Source organism: Rhipicephalus microplus, chromosome 3 (assembly GCF_043290135.1).
Source record: "Rhipicephalus microplus isolate Deutch F79 chromosome 3, USDA_Rmic, whole genome shotgun sequence".
NCBI lineage: Eukaryota > Metazoa > Arthropoda > Arachnida > Ixodida > Ixodidae > Rhipicephalus > Rhipicephalus microplus.
Genome location: NC_134702.1, coordinates 105,293,347 through 105,316,807, shown reverse-complemented (window position 1 = coordinate 105,316,807; position 23,461 = coordinate 105,293,347). Strand labels below are relative to the sequence as shown.

The following is a 23,461-nucleotide window of genomic DNA, read 5'->3' as shown; positions in this document are numbered from 1 at the left end:
TGTGGCCAGATTCTTGTACTGCATTGGAGTTCCGATCACATACCACGGCACTTCAGAAGGCCCAGCTTCGGATACTAGTCCGCACGCGTTTGGAGACGGCGTCATCAATTTTACAAAGGGCTGATTCAGTTCGCGTCCCTCGGTCATGGAACGCGAAAAGTTGGCGCTAGGGAAGGCGACTCTGATGACTTGCGCAGTGGCACCGGCGCGAATTGCGTCACTACCTCTCAAGTCACATATTTATAATCAAGTAGTGAGAGAACATGATTTTTTTTCGAAGTTTGAGCATAACAGTAGTTTACATGGGCGGCCCACTTGACAAGGGTCAATGGAGCAGGCTAGGTGTTTGCAGACGGGCGACGCATGTGAAGGCAATCGAGCTGAAAAGTTTTCTGAGGTGCTAGCTCAATTAAGGTCTTGAATCAGTTAACTCTGACATACGAGAAGCGTGATCACTTAGGATAACGTAGGCTTTAAAAAGAAGGACGGCCTCTAGAAACTAGACTTTGGGAATCATTCTTCAAAAGGTGCTTCGCTATTGCTAGTTAACCAATGATCGGTTATTCCATAGTTGTTTTGGCGTGTTTTCCCAATACATTGCTCGGTACTGCAGATGACTACGGTTAACGTAGTCAGTGGTTCATACGCACACGTGAGTGCTGTAAGTTTCCTTAGAGAACTTGATAACGTTGTTCACTATGAATATATTATACGTTGCAACCAACCACTGGTGAAACACTCATGCTATGAATCCCTGAGGCCCTCTGGAGGAACATCTGCCGGCTCTGTGTGCCATGGTAAGGCGGCCTCATGCCAAACCACAACCACTACTATTGAGTGGAAAAGCAAGCGAACAAAGCTTAATGGAAAAAAAAAACGCCATGTCGCATCGGAGGTGGTCGGAAAAAGCCAGGATGCACATTAGAGATTTCGCTACATTTACGCATAAGGCACTCGTTTTATGGTACAGATCCACCACTTTGCGTGCTCGTAATCAGATTGGTGCCATTTGAGAACCACGCTTCACATTGCTTGCTGGCTTCAGTGAACGGGAAACAAGTTTTGCGGCTCTTGGTTCGACGAGCTTGGCCGAATGCGTGTGAATCAAAGGGGTGTTACGAAGGATCTAATCATAAACCTCCGACATGTCATCTCAAGTGGACCTGTCAGAACGAATACATCGCAGCCACCGTTAAAACACCAGCTGCTGTATTCGCACGATGAGCGTTACTAACGTAGGTCTCACGTCTGCGCGAACGTTTACTCGAGCGCCAATGTGTGAGAAACCGAATTATACAGCTTCCCCAGGGAACGTTTGGCCCTTTTTTTACGTCGTTATTGATATCAGCTCCCTTCGACATATTGCTGGGACAGACAAGCTGAGCGTGCGCTCTTGTGGATCGGAGCACATATAGTGATTAACAACTATAGAGAACATGTTCGTGCTCTATGGCCTGGATCCTATGTTTACGAGGCCCTCGTCTCTAGACAGCCTTATTTCGTTTTTCTATCGCGTGCCTTTTTTTAGTGAAAAACATGCTTGCGTGTAACTGAAGACACGTAGCTAGGAAAAGAAATTCGTGAGGTAAAAAGGCAGGCAGAAGCCGAGACAGCTAAGCACAATGGTCGCGACATGCTGCGGGGGTACGCTGGCATTTGGAGAGCGTATTCATAGCGATGCGGGAGAGACGGCGATGGGCCTGAGCAGCCCTCGTGTCTGATCGCACCTTCCGGAGGACGACTCCCCGGGGCATCGCTCAGACCTTACGCGAGCGAGGTCAAGACGCCGTGCTCTTCTTCGTTTTCAAGTGAGAGAGAAGGGAGAGTTAACGCAAGTAGTAGCTGTGGTGCTTTCTTTATCTGTTAAATTCTAGCACCCTCTCCTTCTGTCTTCCTCAAGAGTCAGGCTGACCTGAACACTTACGTAGAGAGTCGTTATCCACGGCCCTCCGAGGTGCGCTAAAGCACAGCAGAATGCTCGCCTCTATAGTGAAGCTTTGGCCGCGCTGAATGGCGCGCAGTTTTCGCGTAGACGTTCAAATACGTAGGCGTGCCTCCTTACACGCACGATGGCTCAGTGGCGAGAAACGGCGTTTACGTGAGCTCGTAGTTCGAACGCGCTAACCTCTAACGCGCACGGAGTAACCTTTGTAAGCCTTTGCGCGAGCCAAAGGGGGGGTCTGTGCTTGCGGTCAGAAAAGATACACTGTTATGGCCAAACTTTTCTATTCTTTCCTGACTAGCCAACCTAAGTGTCAGTGATGAAAGAGAAAGTAAAAATGACGGCTGGACACTGGACTCGTGTTACTGGCGCGATGCCCTCGGGCTGCGAGCCGGGAGATTTGTCCGCCTTGATTCACGGGGAAAGGATTATGACCACGACCACCCTGTTGCGCAGATGCCAAGCGTGTATGATGCAAGCGGATCCGAGTATTGCATCCGTGCGACCCACTTTTCTTCGTAGCCGCATCGGAGTCGGCAACCGGCCATCATCTGCCACACAGGCAGAATTACGGGTGACATGCGTGTAGCCGCCACAGTACCCGGTTCTTTTATTACCCGGTCCTTGGAAACAACCTGTCTGTATTACCTTTTCTTTTGTTTTAAGCTGGATATAGTGTATGATTTGTTTTTACAACAATATATGCTACCCGAATGTTAGGTGTCTCGGCATTAGCAGAAAATGACCGTGGTGGCCGTGAAATTTGCAAGTGGAAAGCCCTCTAACGATAACTTGCAGCATCGCGGAAGCGCATACACGCGCCATATCTTACAGAGCTATAAGAGTGAACTCGCATCTGGTTCTGTTGTTTATGTTGACCTTCATGTCTGAAGAAAGAAGGAAGGAAGAAAGTTTAAGCGGAAAGACAGGGAGGTTAGCCAGTTCTTAGACTGGCTTGCTACCCTGTGCTGGGGAAAGGGGTGAGGGGAATGAAAGATGTTAAAAAGAAATGTTGCGAAGAGAGGGAGGAATTACAAAAAAAATTGCGACAAAGGAAAGGCAACATCAAAGAGTATAAACACTAAAGTCTGTCTCTGAGGCCAGTTGTCCGCATAAAGCGCAGCAAAGCTTTTAAAGCCTTCTGGGCTGAGGATGGGCTCGGCCAATGACTCAGAATTCTATGTCCCGACAAAGGCTGACCATCAAGTCTATCCAAAGCTGCAGTCATTTCTTGCCTTTGCGTGTTGAAATGGGTGCACTCACACACAAGGTGCGCGATGGCTTTTTCGCAGCTGCAGTAAGTGCATGTAGAAGAGCTGGCCATTCCAATGAGATTAGTGTATGCGTTCGTGAAGGCCACTCCAAGCCACAGGCGGCATGGAAGAGTCTTCTCAGCTCGAGATATTCTTGAGGGAAGACGAAGCTTCAGATCGGGATCCAAGTTATGCAGGCGCGTGTTTGCGAAGTCTGTTGAGTTTCACTGTACCAGTGTGAGGTCACGTGCAAGCGAACGAAGTCTTATAGCTGCGTCGGTTCTTGAGAACGAGATGAATGTGTATTGGGTACCGTCGTGTGCAAATCTAGCAGCCTCATCAGCGCGGTCATTGCCCTATATACCGCAATGACCTGGTATCTACTGATACAATAAGCTGTCTTGTTTCTCGATTGCTTGGTGATAAAGAAGCCTTATTTCAGCTACTAACTGTTCATTAGGTCCATGGCGAAACGGTGACATAAGACATGGAAGAGCTGCCATCGAGTCTGAGAAGATGGACCAAGTTCGCGAAGGTTCATCAACTATAAACTTCAGAGCTTCACGTATGGAGGCATGATTTGCAGCTGTCGACGACGCCAATCGCGATGTCATGATAGATAGATAGATAGATAGATAATATTTTTATTATTCAATAAAAGATAATACATAGGAAAAAAGTTATACAGAAGGAGGTCCCAAAGCTCTAGGCTGCAAGGGGACCTCCTGTGCTCCTGTGTGAATTCTATTGTGATGTTCTTCGCGGGAATAACCACCGCCCCTGCTGAGCTTACTGAAGACACCGAGCCATCCGTGTAAATATGAAGGCGTCCGTTGTGCTTTTCTTGCAGTAAGAGTAATTTGGCCTGTTTCAGGGCTAGATGCAACGACTTTTTCTTATTTTGGATGCCAGGAATTGTAAGAAGGGCTTTGAGTGGATGTAGGCACCATAATGGTATCGGCGGCTGTGCTGCATGCGTGAAGTGCAATGGAAGCACTGCGCAATGCTGAGCTACAGTTGCGCTGAACGCTGAGTGGGGCCTTGAAGTTCGAAGTGAGGCTAGGTGATGAGATGGAAGCCGAGCGAAAAGTCATATGTGCATTCTCAAAGCGTCTACGCGGATGTATGCGTTGACTGGATAATCACGCGCAATGATGACTCGCTGCTGTAGACGCACATCTCGGGAGACCAAGGCATATCCTCAGGGATTGGGCTATGATCGACTGGAGGACGCGCAAGTTTGTTCTTTGGATCCCGCAAAGCACGGATAAGCTGTATCGCATATAACCGAGGAACAAAACAGTGTAGAGTTGGAGCATTGCTTGTGCCGATGCACCCCACGTTTTTCCAGCAAAAAACCTCAGTACGTGGGTGATCATGATGAGTTTAGTTTTCATGTGGGCGATGTGAGGGCTCCAGGAGAGGTCGCGATCAACTATGACTCCGAGAAATCGGTGGGTCTTCACGTAGTTGATCGTGTGTCCGTTAATTTTAATAACATATGGGCTCATAGCCTTATGCGTGAATGCTATAAGCGAGCATTTCTCTAATGAGAGCTCTAGTCCCCGTTCTTCCAGGTTCATGTCTGAGTTTATCGCTGGCCTTACCAGCTGCCAGGTTAATGTGAATTCGTTGCACGCGCCTCGCATTTCCCATGGTGGCGAGAGTGCTTGAATTCCGCGCACTTATATTTCGGCGCGCGATGAAGAACCTCACGTGGTCACGGTTTCTGGAGCTTTTCATCACGGTGCCGCTAATAACCTTATTAAGGTTTTGTTAAACACCAACAATAATGAATAATATAATCAGTGCATCAGCCTGAAATCCCTAATTACAACATTGCTTCAGATACATGAGGTATAGACAAATATATATATATATATATATATATATATATATATATATATATATATATATATATATATATATATATATATATATATATAATATATATATATATATGTACACGAGGAACATCATCGAAGCTACATAACCAATCATTTACGTTTCACAGAACAGAGATACTTGCGGAATACCAAAAAAAAATTGTCCTCGGTATTAGGAAAAAATAAATGCACCTGGTTCCAATGACTTTATTGGTAGCCCAGAGTGATAGGGGAATGTGGCAAGAGAAGTTGATAAAATGTAAATAGAGAAAGAAATGAACGTGTTGCCATTGCTCCCGATCCATCATATCATAAGCCATTCTAGTGATGTGCTTCAAGCGTCAAGTTTGGCCCATGCACTCACACTGTACACGTAGAAAGTCACTCAGTCAACACAGTAGCAGAAGGAAAAATTACTCTTAGTTAGAAGGATGCCACTGCACATATGCCTTTTGATTGTTTGACTCATAAACAAGTATTAAAAATAATGAAATTTTTCGCAACACAATAACATTAGAAACAGTATGACGGTGGCCTCCTGAGTAATGCTTTTATATTCCCAAAGATGCGAGTTATTGATTGACGGTTTCTTAATTCTGGTCATTTGTGATTTCGGTGCTGTAGTAGAAACATAGCAGGTGACTCGGGATCAGCAGGTAACTATGGGTGATCAATAATACTGGGTACGTTGGCACATTTATTATAGCTCTAGCTACTATCTGCGTTAGCGTACAGCGGAGAGGTGGTGATCACGTGATCGCTATAAATAGTGCCACAAAGATGGCAATGAAAGATTGTAGTGGGGCTGATAAATGAAGAAGCACTAATAAAATGTAGTGCTGCTTCTATTTAACAATTATATAAGGTAAGCTATTGAAAATTAGGGTGAGTAACAGAAACTTTAGTTAGCCCACTTGATAGTTTATGAAACCCTAATTACAAGAGTCACTTACTTCCTAAAAGCCCTGTAAACTCAGTAAACTTTCTATCGGTCCGTCGTTAATGAACATAAAAACTGAATTTTAGGTGGGACGCTCAAAGAGTGAAGATTATGCTCACCACGTATAATATGTGCTATTATTTTAAGGGGATGATTAGCCCACAGGTTGTATATAACTTCAATACAAATAGAGTCAAACAAATGGTTCTTGGGGTGTAGACATGTGCACTCCTAGATGAATACTGGAGTTGTGTATTCCATCCTTAGTCCGAGATGAAGGTAAGTGGAAGGATTATGTCACTCGCTTCGTCTGCACAACGAGTGCTGCTGCCACTGGTGTCATGGCAGCGCTCACTGGCAACCACTCATCCCACTTACGCTCCACCGCTCTTACTTCGCGCTTAAGCCGAGCGTGCAGCCTATACGCTTCTTGCTTAGCTGCGTGTGCTAGCTACACCCTTGCCGCTTTCTGGTGACTTAAATAAACAAAGTAGCCTCCGAGGTAAGTCCTCGGTGAAATAGCGACATTCAATAGCTGTCACCTGCGAGTCTTAAGCGAATGCAAATTTAGCACTGTGTATTACTTTTGGGATACTGGCTTTCATAAATGATTTTTGTACGCACCTAAAGTGATTGACAGGTGGCGATGACTGAGGGATGACGTGCGGTGAGGCAGGTGGAACAGTGCCCGCGTCTTCGGGGCGCTCATTCTTCCCGGGCCGAGCGCTTGTAGAAGCCCTCGAAGCCGGTCCTGTCGATCTCGTCGAAGTTTCGCTTGTAGAAACCCGGCCACCCAGCGTGGTCGATCTCGTCGAACTCGCCGTGACCGTATCCGCGCTTGCCGAGGCCACCGTGGTCGCCACCGAAGGTCAGTCCGCTTAGGGAGTCGAACCTGCGAACGAAAGGGCATGTACTTTCACTTGTGACTTGTGGTGTTGCCCAGAGCGCTGCAGTGTATATATAACGTTAAATTTCATCAATATTGTGTGAAAACACGGAAAAACGAGCCCTTAAGTACACACGTCTTTCCTATATATTGACACGTGTATACATGTGGACAAAAACGATGCTGCCGACATTTAGCGGACACCAGGTAGTGGGCCTCTGGCTTGACGCAAGAACGAGGAAGAAGATCTTGCGGCTCAGCTGTTGAAAACACGCTGCTCTCGCTGCCTCAAGGCGTACTTGTACTTTGTTCGTGTTGTACTGCGACACTGGTGGAGGTGCTGGCCCGCGACCCCGCCTGACGCTCCACACTCCCACGGGGAGCCGTTCATCCAGCCCAGAAGCTCTTGTCGACACTGCCGTGCATCACTTCAGTCGTCGCTTGCGAGGCCTCCTTCCAGAGTTCACCCTCGCACAGGAACACTCTACGAGGCACCGCTCACATCTACCAATGGCCACCGCCAGTCCACAACAGTTACTACGAGACAGTAGTTTGCCGACCCCATCTCAGGTAACCCTTTTTTCACCGCTGGTGCCTGATCGCTTTGGTGGTGGAGCACATGAAGACGTCGAAGAATGGCTTAATCACTATGAACGTGTCGCTAACACCAACCAGTGGTCCCTTGAACAAAGGCTTTCCCGCGCCTATTTTTATCTCGTCGACAGCGCTAGAACCTGGTACGAGAACAGAGAAGGCAGTTTGTCAACATGGAGTGACTTTAAAAGAGGGATGATTGACACATTTGCCGATGTCGACCGGCGCGAACGTGCGCAGCATTTACTTAAGCTACGGGTTCAGAAACCCAATGAAACGGTCGCAATGTTCGCAGAGGACATGGTCCGTCTCTTCCGTAAAGCTGACCCGCACATGACCGACGACAAAAAGCTGCGCTACCTTATGCGCGGCGTTAAAGAGCAATTGTTCGCCGGACTTTTGCGGAACCCGCCAAGCACCGTGACAGACTTCATCAAAGAAGCTACAGCTATCGAACGGGCGCTTCACCTGCGATGCCGACAATACGATCGCTTGTCCAGCAGCGCCCACATGCAAGTCGCCGCTACGACATCTGACAATCAAAGCTCGTTGCGCGAGATAATAAGAGAGATTGTTCGCGAAGAGCTGCTGAAGCTGCGGAATCTGGTCACGGAACCACCCACGGCGTCTGTCGCTGAAGTCGTCCGCGAAGAAATACGCCAAGCGTTTTCAACAGCTGATCCTATTGACGATCAGCGACCTATGAGCTACGCAGCCGCGCTTCGCCGCCCGCCGCCCGTTGCGCCGTCGTACTGCCAGCCATCGGCAGCCGTTCCTTGGTCGCCACCACAAGAACAGACACCGCGGCGCCCTGCCGTCGTACCGCCGTACGAAATACCGCCGTACCAAGAGCCGTCTCCCAACGAGACACGGCATTTGCCACATTACGAGCCGTCGCGGCGTCCACAGCTTCGTAAAACAGACGCCTGGCGCACTGTAGATAGGCGTCCGCTTTGTTTTACCTGCGGAGGCGTGGGCCACATTTCCCGCCATTGCTGGCACCGCGTAGATATGTTTCGACCTCTTCGGCAATGGTCTGACGATCGACGCGCCAACGACGGCTATGCACCACGCCGGGACGCTCATTCTCAAGGACCCCCCTTGTCTCAGTCCCATTTTGACAACCGCCATGCCAATAATGACGACAGTGTGCCTGATTACCAGCCAGGTTTGGGACGCCGACCACGCTCTCCGTCTCCGTCATATTCGCCTTCGTCGCGCCACCGAACTACAGCCGACGTCAGTGCAAGGAGGTCACCAAGTCCACGCCGGGGAAACTGAAGGCGGCGACCTCCGGGGGTGAGGTTGCAGGCCGTCAAGGCGACGAAAAAAATCTTCCGTTACTTGTACCACAGGACGCCGTAAAGCCGAGAAGTAACGCTGACGAAACTGTAACCACAGATCTTACCGTTTCGGTAGACGGACAGCAAGTCACAGCCTTAGTTGACACCGGCGCCGACTTTTCTATCATAAGTGAAAACCTTGCCGTACGCCTAAAAAAAGTGAAGACTGCGTGTACGGGACCTCACCTGAGGACAGCAGGCGGCCAGCTGTTGATGCCTGTCGGAAGGTGTACAGCGAGACTCGACATCGGTGGCTCTTCTTTCGTGGCAACGTTCGTCATCCTCACCTCATGTTGCAAGGACTTGATCATAGGGATGGACTTCTTAAGAGAATATGGTGCCGTCATCAACATCCCGGACCGTTCATTTACATTCCGCAACAGCCCTGGTTTAGTTGACTGTTCAGACGCAATACGCAACACTTTACGTATAATTGATGATGATGTGGTCGTCCCGCCCCGGTCATGCACTCTTGTTTCGGTGGAAAGCCACGAAGCGTTTGATGGCGAAGGCATTGCTGACCAAATTGGCTCGCTGCTATTTGGTCATGGCATTTCGGTCGCGCGAGGTATCGTCCGTCTCACTGGTGGACGCACGAATTTACTTCTGACGAACTTTAGTGCTGAGCGCCGGCACCTTCCGAAGGGCACAGCTATCGCTTCGTACGACAATATAGTAGAAATGCGAGGCAGTTTATGTTTGTCGGTATTGGACGAAGCGCCTAATCAAGAACCAGAACCCGTTCTTGATGTTGGCACCACTCTGTCAAAGGACGAGCGACAGAGACTTCTTCAGCTGCTAGCCGAATTCCGCGACTGCTTTTCAACGACATCCCGAGTTGGTCGAACACCTTTGACAAAGCACCGAATAATCACCGAGGACACGGTGAGACCTATCCACCTGAACCCTTATTGTGTAGCTTCAAAGGAACGCGAAGCCATACAACAACAAGTCGAGAAAATGCTTGCAGATGACGTCATTCAACCGTCACAGAGCCCCTGGGCATCGCCTGTAGTGCTAGTAAAGAAAAAGGACGGCACCCTGCGTTTTTGCGTGGACTACAGGAAGCTGAATCGGGTGACCAAGAAAGATGTGTACCCGCTCCCACGTATTGATGACTCCCTTGACAGACTTCGGCACGCTCGCTACTTTTCTTCCATGGACTTGAGGAGTGGATACTGGCAGATTGAGGTAGACCCAAGAGACCGAGAGAAAACCGCTTTTGTAACGCCGGATGGTTTATACGAATTTAAAGTCTTGCCTTTCGGGCTGTGCTCCGCGCCCGCGACTTTTCAAAGGCTTATGGACACCGTACTTTCGGGATTGAAGTGGAAGACGTGCCTAGTCTATCTGGACGACGTTATAGTGTTTTCGACCACTTTTGACGAGCACGTAAAAAGGCTGGAAGTTGTTTTACGTGCCATACGGTTCGCGGGCCTAACATTGAAACCAGAAAAGTGCTATTTCTGTTTTCACGAACTACAGTTTCTCGGCCATGTCGTCAGCAACGCAGGCGTCCGGCCCGATCCTGAAAAAATTGCCGCCATCGCACAGTTCCCAGTACCATCCAATAAGAAGGCTGTCAGACGCTTCCTAGGCATTTTGCCTATTATCGCCGGTTTATCGCAGGTTTCGCCCGCATCGCGTCGCCACTAACTCGTCTCACAAGAGACGATGTCGCCTTTGAGTGGAAAGAAGAACAGGAGGCTGCCTTTATAGACCTGCGTCAACGTCTTCAAACGCCCCCTGTGCTTGCCCACTTCGACGAAGAAGCCCCGACGATGCTTTATACAGACGCTAGCAATGTAGGTCTTGGAGCTGTTCTTGTGCAACGGCAAGAGAACACAGAAAGAGTGATCGCCTACACAAGCCGAACGCTAACACGCGCAGAGGCTAACTATTCAACAACGGAGAAAGAATGCCTCGCCGTAGTATGGGCAGTAATGAAATTTCGCCCGTACTTGTATGGCCGGCACTTCAAAGTTATTAGTGACCATCGCTCCCTTTGCTGGTTAACAAATCTAAAAGATCCCACCAGCCGATTAGCGCGTTGAAGCCTAAAACTGCAAGAGTTTGACATGATGGTCGTGCACAAGTCAGGCAAGCGACATATGGACGCTGACTGCATGTCCCGTTCACCCATTGAGTCGGCAACCCTACCTGAGGAGGAGGAAACGGCCTTTCTCGGTGTCCTCGACACGACCGCCATTGCGCAGCAACAACGTGACGACACTGAGTTGCTTGGCTTAATTAACTACTTGGAAGGCATATCTCAGAAGGCGCCAAGAGTTTTCGCAGGAGTATTGTCATCGTTTTGTTTGCGGGGCGGAGTACTTTACAAAAGAAACTTTTCGTCGACAGGATCCGCCTATCTGCTCGTCATACCAGCAGCCCTTCGTACCGAAGTACTCAAAGCATGCCACAACGAGGTGACCTCTGGCCATTTGGGTTACACGAGAACGTTGGCCAGAGTACAGCAAAGGTATTACTGGCCGAGACTAACCACAGCCGTGAAGCACCACGTTCGTACCTGTCTCGACTGCCAGCGACGCAAGTCACCACCGACTAAACCAGCTGGCCTCCTGCAACCCGTGCAGGTCCCAACAGCATTTTGGGCCCACTTCCTATTTCTACTGCAGGGAACCGCTGGGTTATCGTCGCGACGGATTATCTGACCCGTTATGCCGAAACAAAGGCTATCCAGAGAGGTACAGCAGCGGAGGTGGCAAGATTTTTCATCGAAAATATTGTACTGAGGCATGGTGCACCAACCGTCGTGATCACAGACAGAGGAACCGCATTTACGGCAGCTCTTTTGGATCACGTCCTGATGCTGAGTGGAACAACGCATCGTAAGACCACTGCCTACCACCCACAAACAAACGGGCTGACAGAGCGTCTGAACAAAACCATTGAAGACATGCTTTCGATGTACGTAGACATTGAACACAAAAATTGGGATGAAATCTTGCCATACATAACGTTTGCGTACAACACGGCCAAGCAAGAAACGATCCGCATGACCCCGTTCAGCCTCGTTCATGGACGAGAAGTACGAACTATGTTAGATGCGATGCTACCGCACGAAAGTGATGACATCGACCCAGACGCCAACACGTTTACGGAACGCGCGGAAGAAGCTAGACAACTGGCACGTTTACGGATCCGCCAGCAGCAAGAGTATGATGCAGGCCGCTACAATGCTCACCGCAGAGCAGTTGTCTATCAAACTGGCGACAAAGTATGGATTTGGACACCCGTACGGAAACTAGGACTATCAGAAAAGCTCTTAAGAAGATACTTTGGGCCATACCGAGTGCTGCGACAACTGAGTGACGTCACTTACGAAGTTGTTCCCGACACTTCGTGTAGTACCAAGCGTCGCCAGCACCATCCTGAACTCGTTCACGTAGTGCGCATGAAGCCTTACGTCAGCGAGTGACTGCGTGAGACTTATCTTTTAACAAAAACTGCATTATTGACTTCGCATCGGGTCGATGCTCTTTGAGAGGGAGGCAAATGACACGTGTCTACATGTGGACAAAAACGATGCTGGCGACATTTAGCGGACACCAGGTAGTGGGCCTCTGGCTTGACGCAAGAACGAGGAAGAAGATCTTGCGGCTCAGCTGTTGAAAACAGGCTGCTCTCGCTGCCTCAAGGCATACTTGTACTTTGTTCGCGTTGTACTGCGACAATATATATATATATATATATATATATATATATATATATATATATATATATATATATATATATATATATATTATAAAGGAGATTTATTAAGCAGAAAGGTTGATGCTTGGAAGGCTTGGAAGGCGATGCACCAGCCGCAATTTCTGAGCTCGAGCCGCTGCTGCACACTCGATGCTGCTGCCTCTGCGCCGGAGTACTTCCTCTTCTTTACAATGGCCCCACGGAGAAAAAAGGAGCCATCCTGGCGACTCAGTCCTGGGCAGGCGGCGTTGAACCGTGGTATTGCTTGAGCCTCTGGACGTGTACAACCTCGCGGTTGCGACGTCGCAAGTCTGATGGTGGCGTAAGAGGCTCAATGAGGTAGTTTACTGGCGAAGTTTGTTCGACAATACGATATGGCCCATCGTACTTTGGCAGAAGTTTGGAAGAGAGCCCAGGTGTGCGATGCGGCACTGACAGCCATACAAGAGAACCCGGAAGAAAAACGGGAGTTGAGGTCTGGGCATCATGAATTGCTTTTTGCCTGTTTTGGTCATCGCAGGTAAAGCGACGTGCTAACTGGCGGCATTCTTCTGCGTGTCTGGCGGCGTCCAAGATCGGTAGGCACTCGGACGCGTCTGGTCGATAGGGCGAAATGGTGTCAATGGTGTGGGAGGGGTGACGGCCGTAGAGGAGGTAAAAAGGGGAGAAGCCTGCTGTCGCTTGCGTTGCCGAATTATAGGCGTATGTAATGAATGGGAGAAATAAGTCCCAGTTAGAGTGCTCAGGCGTCACATACATAAATAGCATGTCACCGAGAGTACGATTAAAGCGCTCGGTAGCCCCATTGGTTTGTGGGTGGTAAGCGGTACATGTGCGATGTACAATAGCACACTCAGCGAGCAATTTTTCAATGACCTCGGACAAGAAGGCGCGGCCGCGGTCACTGAGGAGTTCTTGAGGGCCTCCATGACGCAACACAAAATGACGCAGTAGGAAAGTGGCAACCTCCTGTGCTGTAGCCATTTTAAGAGCAGCGGTCTCAGCATAGCGCGTTAGGTGGTCGATAGCAACTATTATCCACCTGTTGCCAGTCGGAGTCAATGGAAGTGGCCCATAAATATCTATTCCAACCTGTTCGAAAGGTCGGGAAGGGCATGGTAAAGGCTGCAGTTCACCGGTGGAGGCGTGTGGTGGAGATTTTCGGCGCTGACATTCGGTACAAGAGCTGACGAAGTGGCGGACGAAGGTATACATGCCACGCCAGTAGTAGCGATGTCGAAGCCTTTCGTAGGTCTTGAAGACTCCTGCGTGGCCACATTGTGGGTCAGCGTGAAAAGAGGAACAAATCTGCGACCTCAGGGTTCGTGGAACGACGAGCAGCCACTTGCGTCCCTCTGGTGCGTAGTTACGTCGATAGAGAAGCGTGTCACGTATCGAGAAGTGTGGAACTTGGCGCCGAAGCGTTCGCGTCTTTGGGAGTTCAGAAGTGTCGGAGAGATGATTGAGGAGAGACGCAGTCCACGGGTCATTGCGTTGTTCGATAGCAATGGTGTCAAAGTCAAGCGATGACAATGTGGAATCGCAAGCGGAGTCAGCTGTGGCATTTTGGGACAGGGGGAACGGGAAAGGGCGTCGGCGTCAGCATGCTTCCGTCCTGACCGATAAACCACGCGTATGTCATAATCTTGAATTTTCAACGCCCAGCGAGCGAGGCGGCCAGATGAGTATTTTATATCGTCGAAAGCCAGCACAGCGCGTGGTGGTCGGTCACGACGTCAAAAGAACGACCATATAGATATGGGCGAAACTTTCCAAGGGCCTACACAATGGCCAAGCACTCCTTTTCTGTGACGCTGTAGTTGCTCTCAGCCTTGGTAAGTGTGCGACTAGCGTATGCCACGACGTATTCCTAATGTTCAGGTTTACGCTGTGCGAGCACAGCACCCAGGCCTACACTACTGGCGTCGGTGTGGATTTCAGTTGGAGCTTCAGGATCGAAATGGCGTAGAATGGGTGGCTTCGTAAGAAGCCGTCGCAGGGTGGTGAAAGCCTCGTCGCAGGCAGGGGACCACGATAAGATATCTTTACAGCTGCTGAGAAGTTGCGTGAGAGGTGATATAATAGACGCGAAGTTTCGGACGAATCGCCGGAAATACGAACACAAGCCGATGCAACTTCGAAGTTCTTTGATGGTGGAAGATTTAGGAAACGCCGTAACAGCTCGCAATTTCTCGGGATCCGGGAGGATGCCTTCCTTGGAAACAACGTGGCCCAAAATGTTCAGTTGATGCATGGCAAATCGACATTTTTTGAGGTTTAATTCCAAACCGGCGTTAGTTAAGCAAGTAAGGACGTGCTGAAGGCGACGTAAGTGTGTGTCAAAAGTTAGGGGCGAAGACCACGATATCATCGAGGTAACACAAGCATATCTTCCATTTTAGTCCACGCAGGATGTTGTCCATCATTCGTTCGAACGTTGCAGGTGCATTGCAAAGTCAGAAGGGCATGACGGTGAATTCATATAAGCCGTCTGGCGTGACAAAAGCGGTTTTGGGGCGATCGGCCTCCGCCATAGGCACCTGCCAGTAGCCTGACCGCAAGTCTAACGAAGAAAAGAACTCGGCACCCTGCAAACTGTCCAAAGCATCGTCAATACGCGGTAGTGGATAGACATCCTTCAGCGTGATCTTGTTCAATCACCGGAAATCGACACAGAAACGAATAGAACCGTCTTTCTTTTTGACGAGAACCACCGGAGACGCCCATGGGCTCTGTGAAGGTCGAATGACGCCTCTGCGAAGCATGTCGTCTACTTGGTCAGCAATGACGCGGCGTTCTGTAGCGGACACGTGATATTGTCGTTGTCGCAGCGGTGAGTGGGACCCAGTGTTGATGTGGTGTTCTACTGCTAAGGCACGGCCGAGAGATGTTTGTTCAACGTCGAAAGAGTGGCGGTAGCTCTCAAGAATGGTGAGGAGTTGTGAACGCTGCGAAGATGTCAAATCTGCAGCGATGAATGGTTGAAATATGTTTGCCGACGTTGAGTCAGGCGCTGAGACGACAGCCAGTTCACAGACGGAGGTAGAAGGCACCTCATCGGGGACGGATATAATTCTGGAAGAACTGATTGTCTCGACGTGGCCAAGGCACTCGTGACAAAGCAGGGATAAAGACGACGACTCATGATTATAAACTGGCATTGTGGTTGACCCTTCTACAAGATCGAGAGCAGCAAAAGGCAGGGGAAGGGCTCTTCGGGCGACGAATATTGGAGATGGTGTGAAGAAGACCGTGCCGTCGGATATGGCGCTGCATGAAACTGGCACGAACGCAAAAGAGCATGGAGGGATGTAGGTGTCATCGCTAACGACAAGTTTAGCGGCAAACTGGGTGTCGACGGACGCTTGGTCATCCAGTGAGCAAAATTCGACCTCAGCCCTAGCACAGTCGATTACGGCGTTATGACGCGAGAAAAAGTCCCATCCCAAAATAATATTATGGGAGCATGATGAAAGAACCACGAACTCTATCGTATACAGAACGTCCTGAATTGTCACGCGGGCTGTACATACTGCGGTCGGTTGAACAGGTTGAGCACTGGCTGTGCGAAGCGGTAATCCGGAAAAAAGGCGTCGTAACCTTACGAATTGAGCGACAAAATCCAGCATATATAACCGAAACAGCTGCACCGGTATCTACAAGAGCGACAGTAGGGATATTTTCGACGAACACATCAATAACATTGGTAGGTGACAAATGAGGACTTGGGCAAACCGAAATTTGCGCAGTTCTTGCCTCGGGAACTGCGTCGTCTAGTTTTCCTCCTCGTTAGGTGCGGGCCGTCGACGCATAGGAGAAGGCGAGCGGCGGCGTGGAGAGGGTGAGCGAAGACGTCCCGGCCGAGGGCGGTGGTCGTCCTGGTAGCAGGCTGGCATTGGAGTGGAGGAACTGTATCGCGCGTTGGAGTCAAGCGGGAAGAAAGGCTCACGGCGGTTTTAATTGGTGATATGCGTCCGGCGGCGGCAATACCTTGCGACGTGTCCGGGGTATCGACAAGCGTAACAAATCGGGCGATTATCGAGGGTGCGCCACGGGTTGGCGGTGTTAGTGCTGGTCCAGTGAACTGGAGCTGGGGGATAGCTCGCGCGAGGCTGGAACGGAGGCGCAGGCGCCTTGCGAGTTGGCATGGCTGCAGCCGCGGCGTAGGTGAGAGGAGCAGCTACAAGATTAGGCTCGCGAGCAGCTGGTAATGCCTCGGCGACCTCTCCTTGAATGCCGTCACGTAGAGACGATGGTAAAGTTGTGGTAGCTTCTGGTGTGAAAGGCACGAAGGAAAGCTGTCGTGCAACTTCTTCGCGGACAAATGCTTTTATTTCGGCTATTAGTGACGCGTGGTCATGACCACTGATCACACTAGACAGCGATGCCAAATCGTGCGCTGGAGGACGTCTTGCCAGAGCTCGCTGCTTCCGCAATTCATCGTAGCTTTGGCAGAGGCTAATTACGTCGTTAACAGTGGTCGGGCTTTTCGCCAAGAGCATTTGAAAAGCGTCGTCGTCAATCCCTTTGAGGATGTGCTTACATTTTTCAGCTTCCGTCATTTCGGCGTTCACGCGTCTGCACAAATCGACGACGTCCTCTATGTAACTTGTGAAGGTTTCACCCGTTTCTTGTGCGCGTGTGCGTAAACGTTGCTCGGCACGAAGTTTTCGTACGGCAGGTCGATCGAAGACTGCTACAATCGACGTTTTAAATTGCGGCCACGTTCGAACGTCTGCCTGGTGGTTTCTAAGCCAAAAGCAGGCTACACCCGCGAGATAGAACGAAACGCGTGTCATCTTGTCCGCGTCCGTCCATCTGTTTAAAGCGCTCACCCATTCGAAAGTCGAGAGCCACTCTTCAACGTCGTTGTCATCTGTTCCACTGAAGATTGGAGGCTCCCGCTGAGGAACACTGCCTGGACAGGTGGCCGGAAGAGATGGAAGCGTCTGCTGATCGGCGTCCGGCATAGCAGAAGGTAGCCGTCGAGAACGGAGTTACAGGATGGTAGCGGGAAGGTGTAAGGGACGGTACCCGGCACGGCTCCACCAATTATACAGGAGATTTATTAAGCAGAAAGGTTGATGCTTGGAAGGCTTGGAAGGCGATGCACCAGCCGCAATTTCCGAGCTCGAGCCGCTTCTGCACACTCGATGCTGCTGCCTCTGCGCCGGAGTACTTCCTCTTCTTTACAATATATATATATATATATATATATATATATATATATATATATATATATATATATATATATATATATATATACCCACTGTATTAAAAAAAAGTCCACCCCCATTTATCCAGTCCACTTCACTCAAATCTAATTCGTTCGAATTCCACGCCATTCAACGAGCAAAAATTATTGGCGAAACAAAGGTTTCTTTGTAAGGCAACAGATTTGTTGCCTCACCTTATTTTTCTACGCGCAGCTGGTTGAATTTCTTTTCCTTTCTTTTTGTTCCTCTGCTCTACATCTATATCTCTCATGTTTCTATTCTCTTCAATTATCCCCCAGTGTAGGGTGGCCAACCAGAAGTTTTTGTGGTTATCCTCCTTGCCTTCTATCTTGATGCGTCCTTACTTCTCTTATTTACAGCGAAAGCTGTTGTGAGATCACAACACGGGTCACGCGTGGCACTGTAAGTTGTCCGCCGCCGCCGCCGGTGTCCATAACCACTATCGCACGAATTAAGAAAAAAACTACTACCAAAGACAGAGTGGGGCTTGAAGCCGGGTCCGCTCCATGCCAACCCATTATATTACCACAGAGCCACACTGGTGCTTGGGACTTGTTCGCAAACTTGCCTTAGGCAGGCCTGATGTCGGGAAACGAATCGCGTTATATAATGAAGCGTTCGAGAATAGAACAATAACAAACAGGTGTCACACAGTGTAAATAGCGTAACGAGTGGGTCGTCCAATGCTCCAACCCAGTACAAAAGCTTGTTCTTGATCACCGGCACATACCCACTTCAGGCATAATTCCTCACCGTCGTCACCCACTGCATGAACAATTGGCACAAAATTCTTTGCAAGTGTTCAGCGGATATCACGCTTTTCAAAAGAATCGTGAAAGATAGCATCGCGAATACCGGCCTACTAGCAATAAATTATTATTAATCGTGCCGTAGTGGGTACCCAGCCAGTGTGCTAGCAGCAGTTACCCAATGAGCGCTTCTAAGAGACTCTAAAAGGCCGCTCTTTTAGCTTTCGCTGTGACTGTGCTGCACTTTTCGCGCAGGCCTGGCGTTTTACTGTCGATTTGCCACACAGAAAAGGGCAATTGAACTTGCTGGAGAAGCTTCAAATGCGAAGCATTTTCTTTTGTTTACCAAGCTTTGAGAACCCTCTTGTCAGCATCAAGGGAAAAAGAAAGTTTCTGAACACCTAACGAATTCAAGCCCTATACTGGTGCCGTGCCTGAAGGAAGCGCGGTTTTGGGTGGCCTGACACCTTTTTCTTTCTCTATTTGTGTACTCGCACTCTCACGCATCGTAGTTATCTATCCCATGCCGGACAGAATGGCGCACGTGTTTCGGAAGCGAAGCAGATGATGAAGTGGACAAGGAGGACGAAAAGGACGCGTTCCAGTTCATGATGGCGATATGTTCTGTTCCCCTGCACAGATAAATCATCATCCTCATCATCATCCTGACTACTTGCACTACAAAACAGAGGCCTCTCCCATGTTCCGCCAGTTAACTCGGTCTTGTGCTTGGTGCTGCCAATTTATACCCGCAAACTTCTTAATCTGATCGGCCCACCTAACCTTCTGTCTCTCCCTAACCCGCTTGCCTTCTCTGAAAATCTAGTCAGTTACCCTTAATGACCAGTAGTTATCCTGTCTACGCGCTACATGCCCGGTCCATGTCCATTTCCTCTTCTTGATTTGAACTATGATGTCTTTAACACCCGTTTATTCCTTAATCCACTCTGCTCTCCTCTTGTCTCTTAAGGTTACACTTATCATTTTTCCCACACAGATAAATATTCCGCTTAAATAGCACCACTTTAAAAAAAGTGAGATCTACACTGAAGTTAAGTAGAAAATATTAAACCACGTGGAAAATTGTCACAAAGACGAAAGACACATTGAAACTTTGTAGATACATTATTTATTCAAAGTACGTACAGTTTTTGTGAGGTAACCGCAAAAGCACAGGTATGCGGAAAAATACAACAAGAAGCGCTACTGACCATCAATGTTTTCTTGAAACAATGCCAAGTCTCTGTAGAATTGTAACACGTGTGCACCGTAAAAAAAACAAAAAAATAGGACCATAAAGAAGATCTGACAACCTTCTGCGAGAGTGCGCAAAAAGTGTTGAAGGAGCCGAGAGGTGACCATCGCGTCGAAATGAACTCAAGTTCAAGCTGGGTAGCTGAAACTGACGGTGAACTGACGCGGTAACCGTTCTTGTGTGATTGCATGGCCATAGGCTGTACAGTATCGCGCTCTCCATCTGATCGTTTCTCTGGCAGTAATCTAAGACAGGGATCACCAAGGCCAGAGGCCTTGGAGCTGCGGCGGCGTATTGCCAAGTTAAACGCTCCAGCTATTTCGAGAAGAAGCGCATGATCATACAAGCGAATGTTCATCTCCTTTCCGAATTTCACGATATCGAATGTGCTGCAGCAAAGGGGAAGCTTGCAAATGACTCATCTGTGTTGTACAAAGCACATACAAACTTGTGTGCCTTATTAATGCGATAGCATCACAGAACTCGTTTCGCGGAAATTCCAGCGTCGGCGTCAGCGTTGGCTTTGTTGGTTGTGAGCGAAAATTGTAAATCTTGTGCGTAACAGAAAAAATAAGAAAGATTAAAATAAAATAAACAATGAATAATGTTGGGTGTGAGCGTGAATCCATATCCAGGTTGTTTGCCTGGCGAACACAAGTGTTCTACCGCAGAGTCATGTGTTTTTTTTTTTCACTGTTGTGAAAATAACTTCATTTGTTGGAGAATTCGTTGTAACTTCCATGCTTTACAACCACACGCATCCTGTATACATGCTTCACAATGTGAGATGCACTATCACAGTTGTAATGCGTTGTATGGCACAAGCGTACATTGCCTTCAGGCATCAGAACAGGAGATTATACCACAACGACTTCATGGTTCAAATCCAGCACGTTGCGGCACCTATTACCTTAAGGCAACGTACTGGGCTCATTGCAAGTTCAAAACAAAAGTCCTTCACCAAGTACTTGAAGTAGGCACTAGGAACAGGACATCGCTATAGCGTTCAGCTCTCAAATACGAAGCTTAAAAGACCCCAGCTTTATCACTGGTGGCCGTTCCTGTGCTTCGGTCTGCCACGATTCGGCCTGTGCTTCGGTCTGCCACAGCTTCGGTCTGCCACAACTTAGAAGGTCAACAAGTTCCTGGGAAATAAGGAGATGGTAATAATCAATACTATGTGTACGTTCTTGCGCACATTTTGTAATTACACAAGCAAAGTTGAAGCAATTTGAAGGAAGCTGCCCCCCCCCCCCTCCTATTTCCTTCTATGCGATGCCAGTCTGTGGCGCATACGACATTTCAGAACCAATGTTACACAACTCGATACAGATTACCTAAATTGACCTTTAGCTCCAAGTCTAACCACCAGGCTCGTGGACGAAGTTACGCTTCTGCGAAACCTGGTAGGTAGTGAGGCGCGTTGTTCGAAAAGCGTGTCTCTCTACCGCGGCGTAGCAGAGACCCAGGTTGCCGTTGCCTACAGATGGGTGCACAGTCAAGGGTCGAGCCTGTCCTTCTACCGGGGATCGGAAATGGATGTGCCGCTTTCAAATGGCCCTACTTGTCGTGGAGGCTGCCGACTCCCAATCGGTCGCAAGTTGGTCGCTTGCTTGAGTCAGAAGCGGGCCAGAGTAATTTGCCTGACCCGTGCAACCACACGCAAATAGTGAAGGCCTCTCAGACTTACGGCGAACCGGAGAGAACTGCAGCGCTGTTAAAACAAAAAAAGAGAGAAAAAAGTACTTTTTCATGTCACTGAGCGGTTTCTGGCTACTTATTGTTGTATACATTTAGTGCCCATAAAACTGCGAAAAATAAAATAAAAAAACATTACACTAATTTTAACAACTCTCTTGAGGCAACTACTACAAGCACACTTGCATGGTGCCGAATACTTCATAAATAGTTATTTTTGGGCAGTGCGGATGCCTCCAGTCTGCCATTATTTGTCACTCTTCAGAAAAGCGTGCTAACCACTATACACTCGTACTACATATGTACACTTTGTTCATGCTGTGGCTTACGAAGAATTATGTCTGACGCTTACGTGAGATGAAGCCTGCATACGGTCATTTTGCAATGAATTTTCAAGCACAAGCTTCACTTGTGTTTGACTGTGTTACCGAGAGGGCGCGGGTTGGATTCCCATTATCTCCTCGATCTTTTATTTATTTAGTTTTTTTATTTGACGTGGTAATGGTTTCGGACACCTACAGTGTCGAAATCGGACCTTCTGGTGGTCTCGGAACAGCTCTTGCTGTAACAACCAAAAAGAATTATTAGGTCTGTAATCAAGTTACTTGAGACGATTCAAAGGCAAAAGCCTAATTTTTTTCTGTGCTGATTGTATTGGTTAACGTTCGCACGCCTTTAATACACTCCCGGCGTCTGCTGAAAACTTCGTGCACGCTATACGTGATCTTGCAGCGTCTTCAGCAATCGGGGCTCATTGTAAGGCACCTGCACCTCGCTTGGTTTCGTACTTTCTCTACGATCGGCCTGTCTTTGACCAAGCGTCACTTTCATGTTATTACGTCACCGCACTGTGTCACGTTATGAGCAGCCAATTTGCCACTACCTGTGATGACTTCATACGGCGACGCCAGCACGTGATATCCTGGGCTTCTGGGACTGGTCCCGATGGTACCACTTGATGTTTGATTAAGCAGCTAAGGCATTCAGGTTTATAGAAACCATTACTTTCATCGAGATATATTTAGTTCACGTATTCATTATTGTGACAGGGCTACCGAGGAACGGGTGTTTGGATGAGTTAACATTTCTGAACGGGCCAAGATGTTCCACTAAGAAATGGTGTCAAGTCTAGGATCAGAACTGGCTACTTTGATCCTCTGATTGTCTTCAATTAGCCTTACTTTTGGGGGAGCAAACCGAAACTGCCTTCTTTCAGGCAACATTTTTATTAAACAGATTTGTGCTCGATGAAAGGCACAATAGAGCGTTTTTTTTGTCAGAAAAAGTTTCACTGACCACTCACATGACCGCTCACATCTCGTAGCTACAGCTACGAGACTACCTGAATGCCTGACTTAGCACACTTGATAATCCTGCCGCCCGGTTCTTGGCCGATCCCCCTTTGTGGGCGAGTGCCAGCAAAGCTGAAGGCTCATCATCATCATCATGTCCGAGAAAACATGTCCGAGCCTGACAAAGTTGCACATATTCTAAAGGGTATCGCCAACAATGCGTTCAACCTGTTGGTATTCAACAATGTGTCAATTGTTGATGCGATTATTCAAGAATTCCGCCGGTTCGAACAAGATAAAAGCAGGCGCATCTCCCATCAGTTCCAGCGCCTCCCGAACACTGCTGTGACGTCCTTGTTTCTCGACACGTATCATCCACCAGACAACTGTGACAACTTGACGCGACTTGTCAGGCGGGAACTTGAAGTGGCTGCTCCAGCTAGCTAGGGTGGGAGCAACGTCCCCTGACCCCTCTACTCCAATTACGTTGCCCCTCAATCAAGCAGTTGTCCGGCGGGAAAGCGCCAGCTTGCGAATTCACTCTATTTCACCGCCTCCTTACACCGACTTCCAGCGCCAATATACGCCTGCACGTCCCATATCGACCGGCTCTCCGTCAACGTTCCGTAATCTGTCGGCATAGCGAATACACAATGACAAGCCAATCTG

At 48.7% G+C, this 23,461-nt stretch overlaps 1 protein-coding gene across 1 annotated transcript in view; it reads right to left on the bottom strand.

Annotated features, from left to right (window-relative positions):
• LOC119159517 (uncharacterized) overlaps positions 1-23,461 on the bottom strand; it is a 199,905-nt gene that overhangs the window by 4,497 nt on the left and 171,947 nt on the right. Inside the window, exon 4 of the mRNA XM_075890090.1 lies at positions 6,646-6,913. Within this exon, the coding sequence (XP_075746205.1) occupies positions 6,727-6,913 (187 nt within the window). The 3' untranslated portion in view covers positions 6,646-6,726. The remainder of the gene's footprint in view (positions 1-6,645; positions 6,914-23,461) is intronic.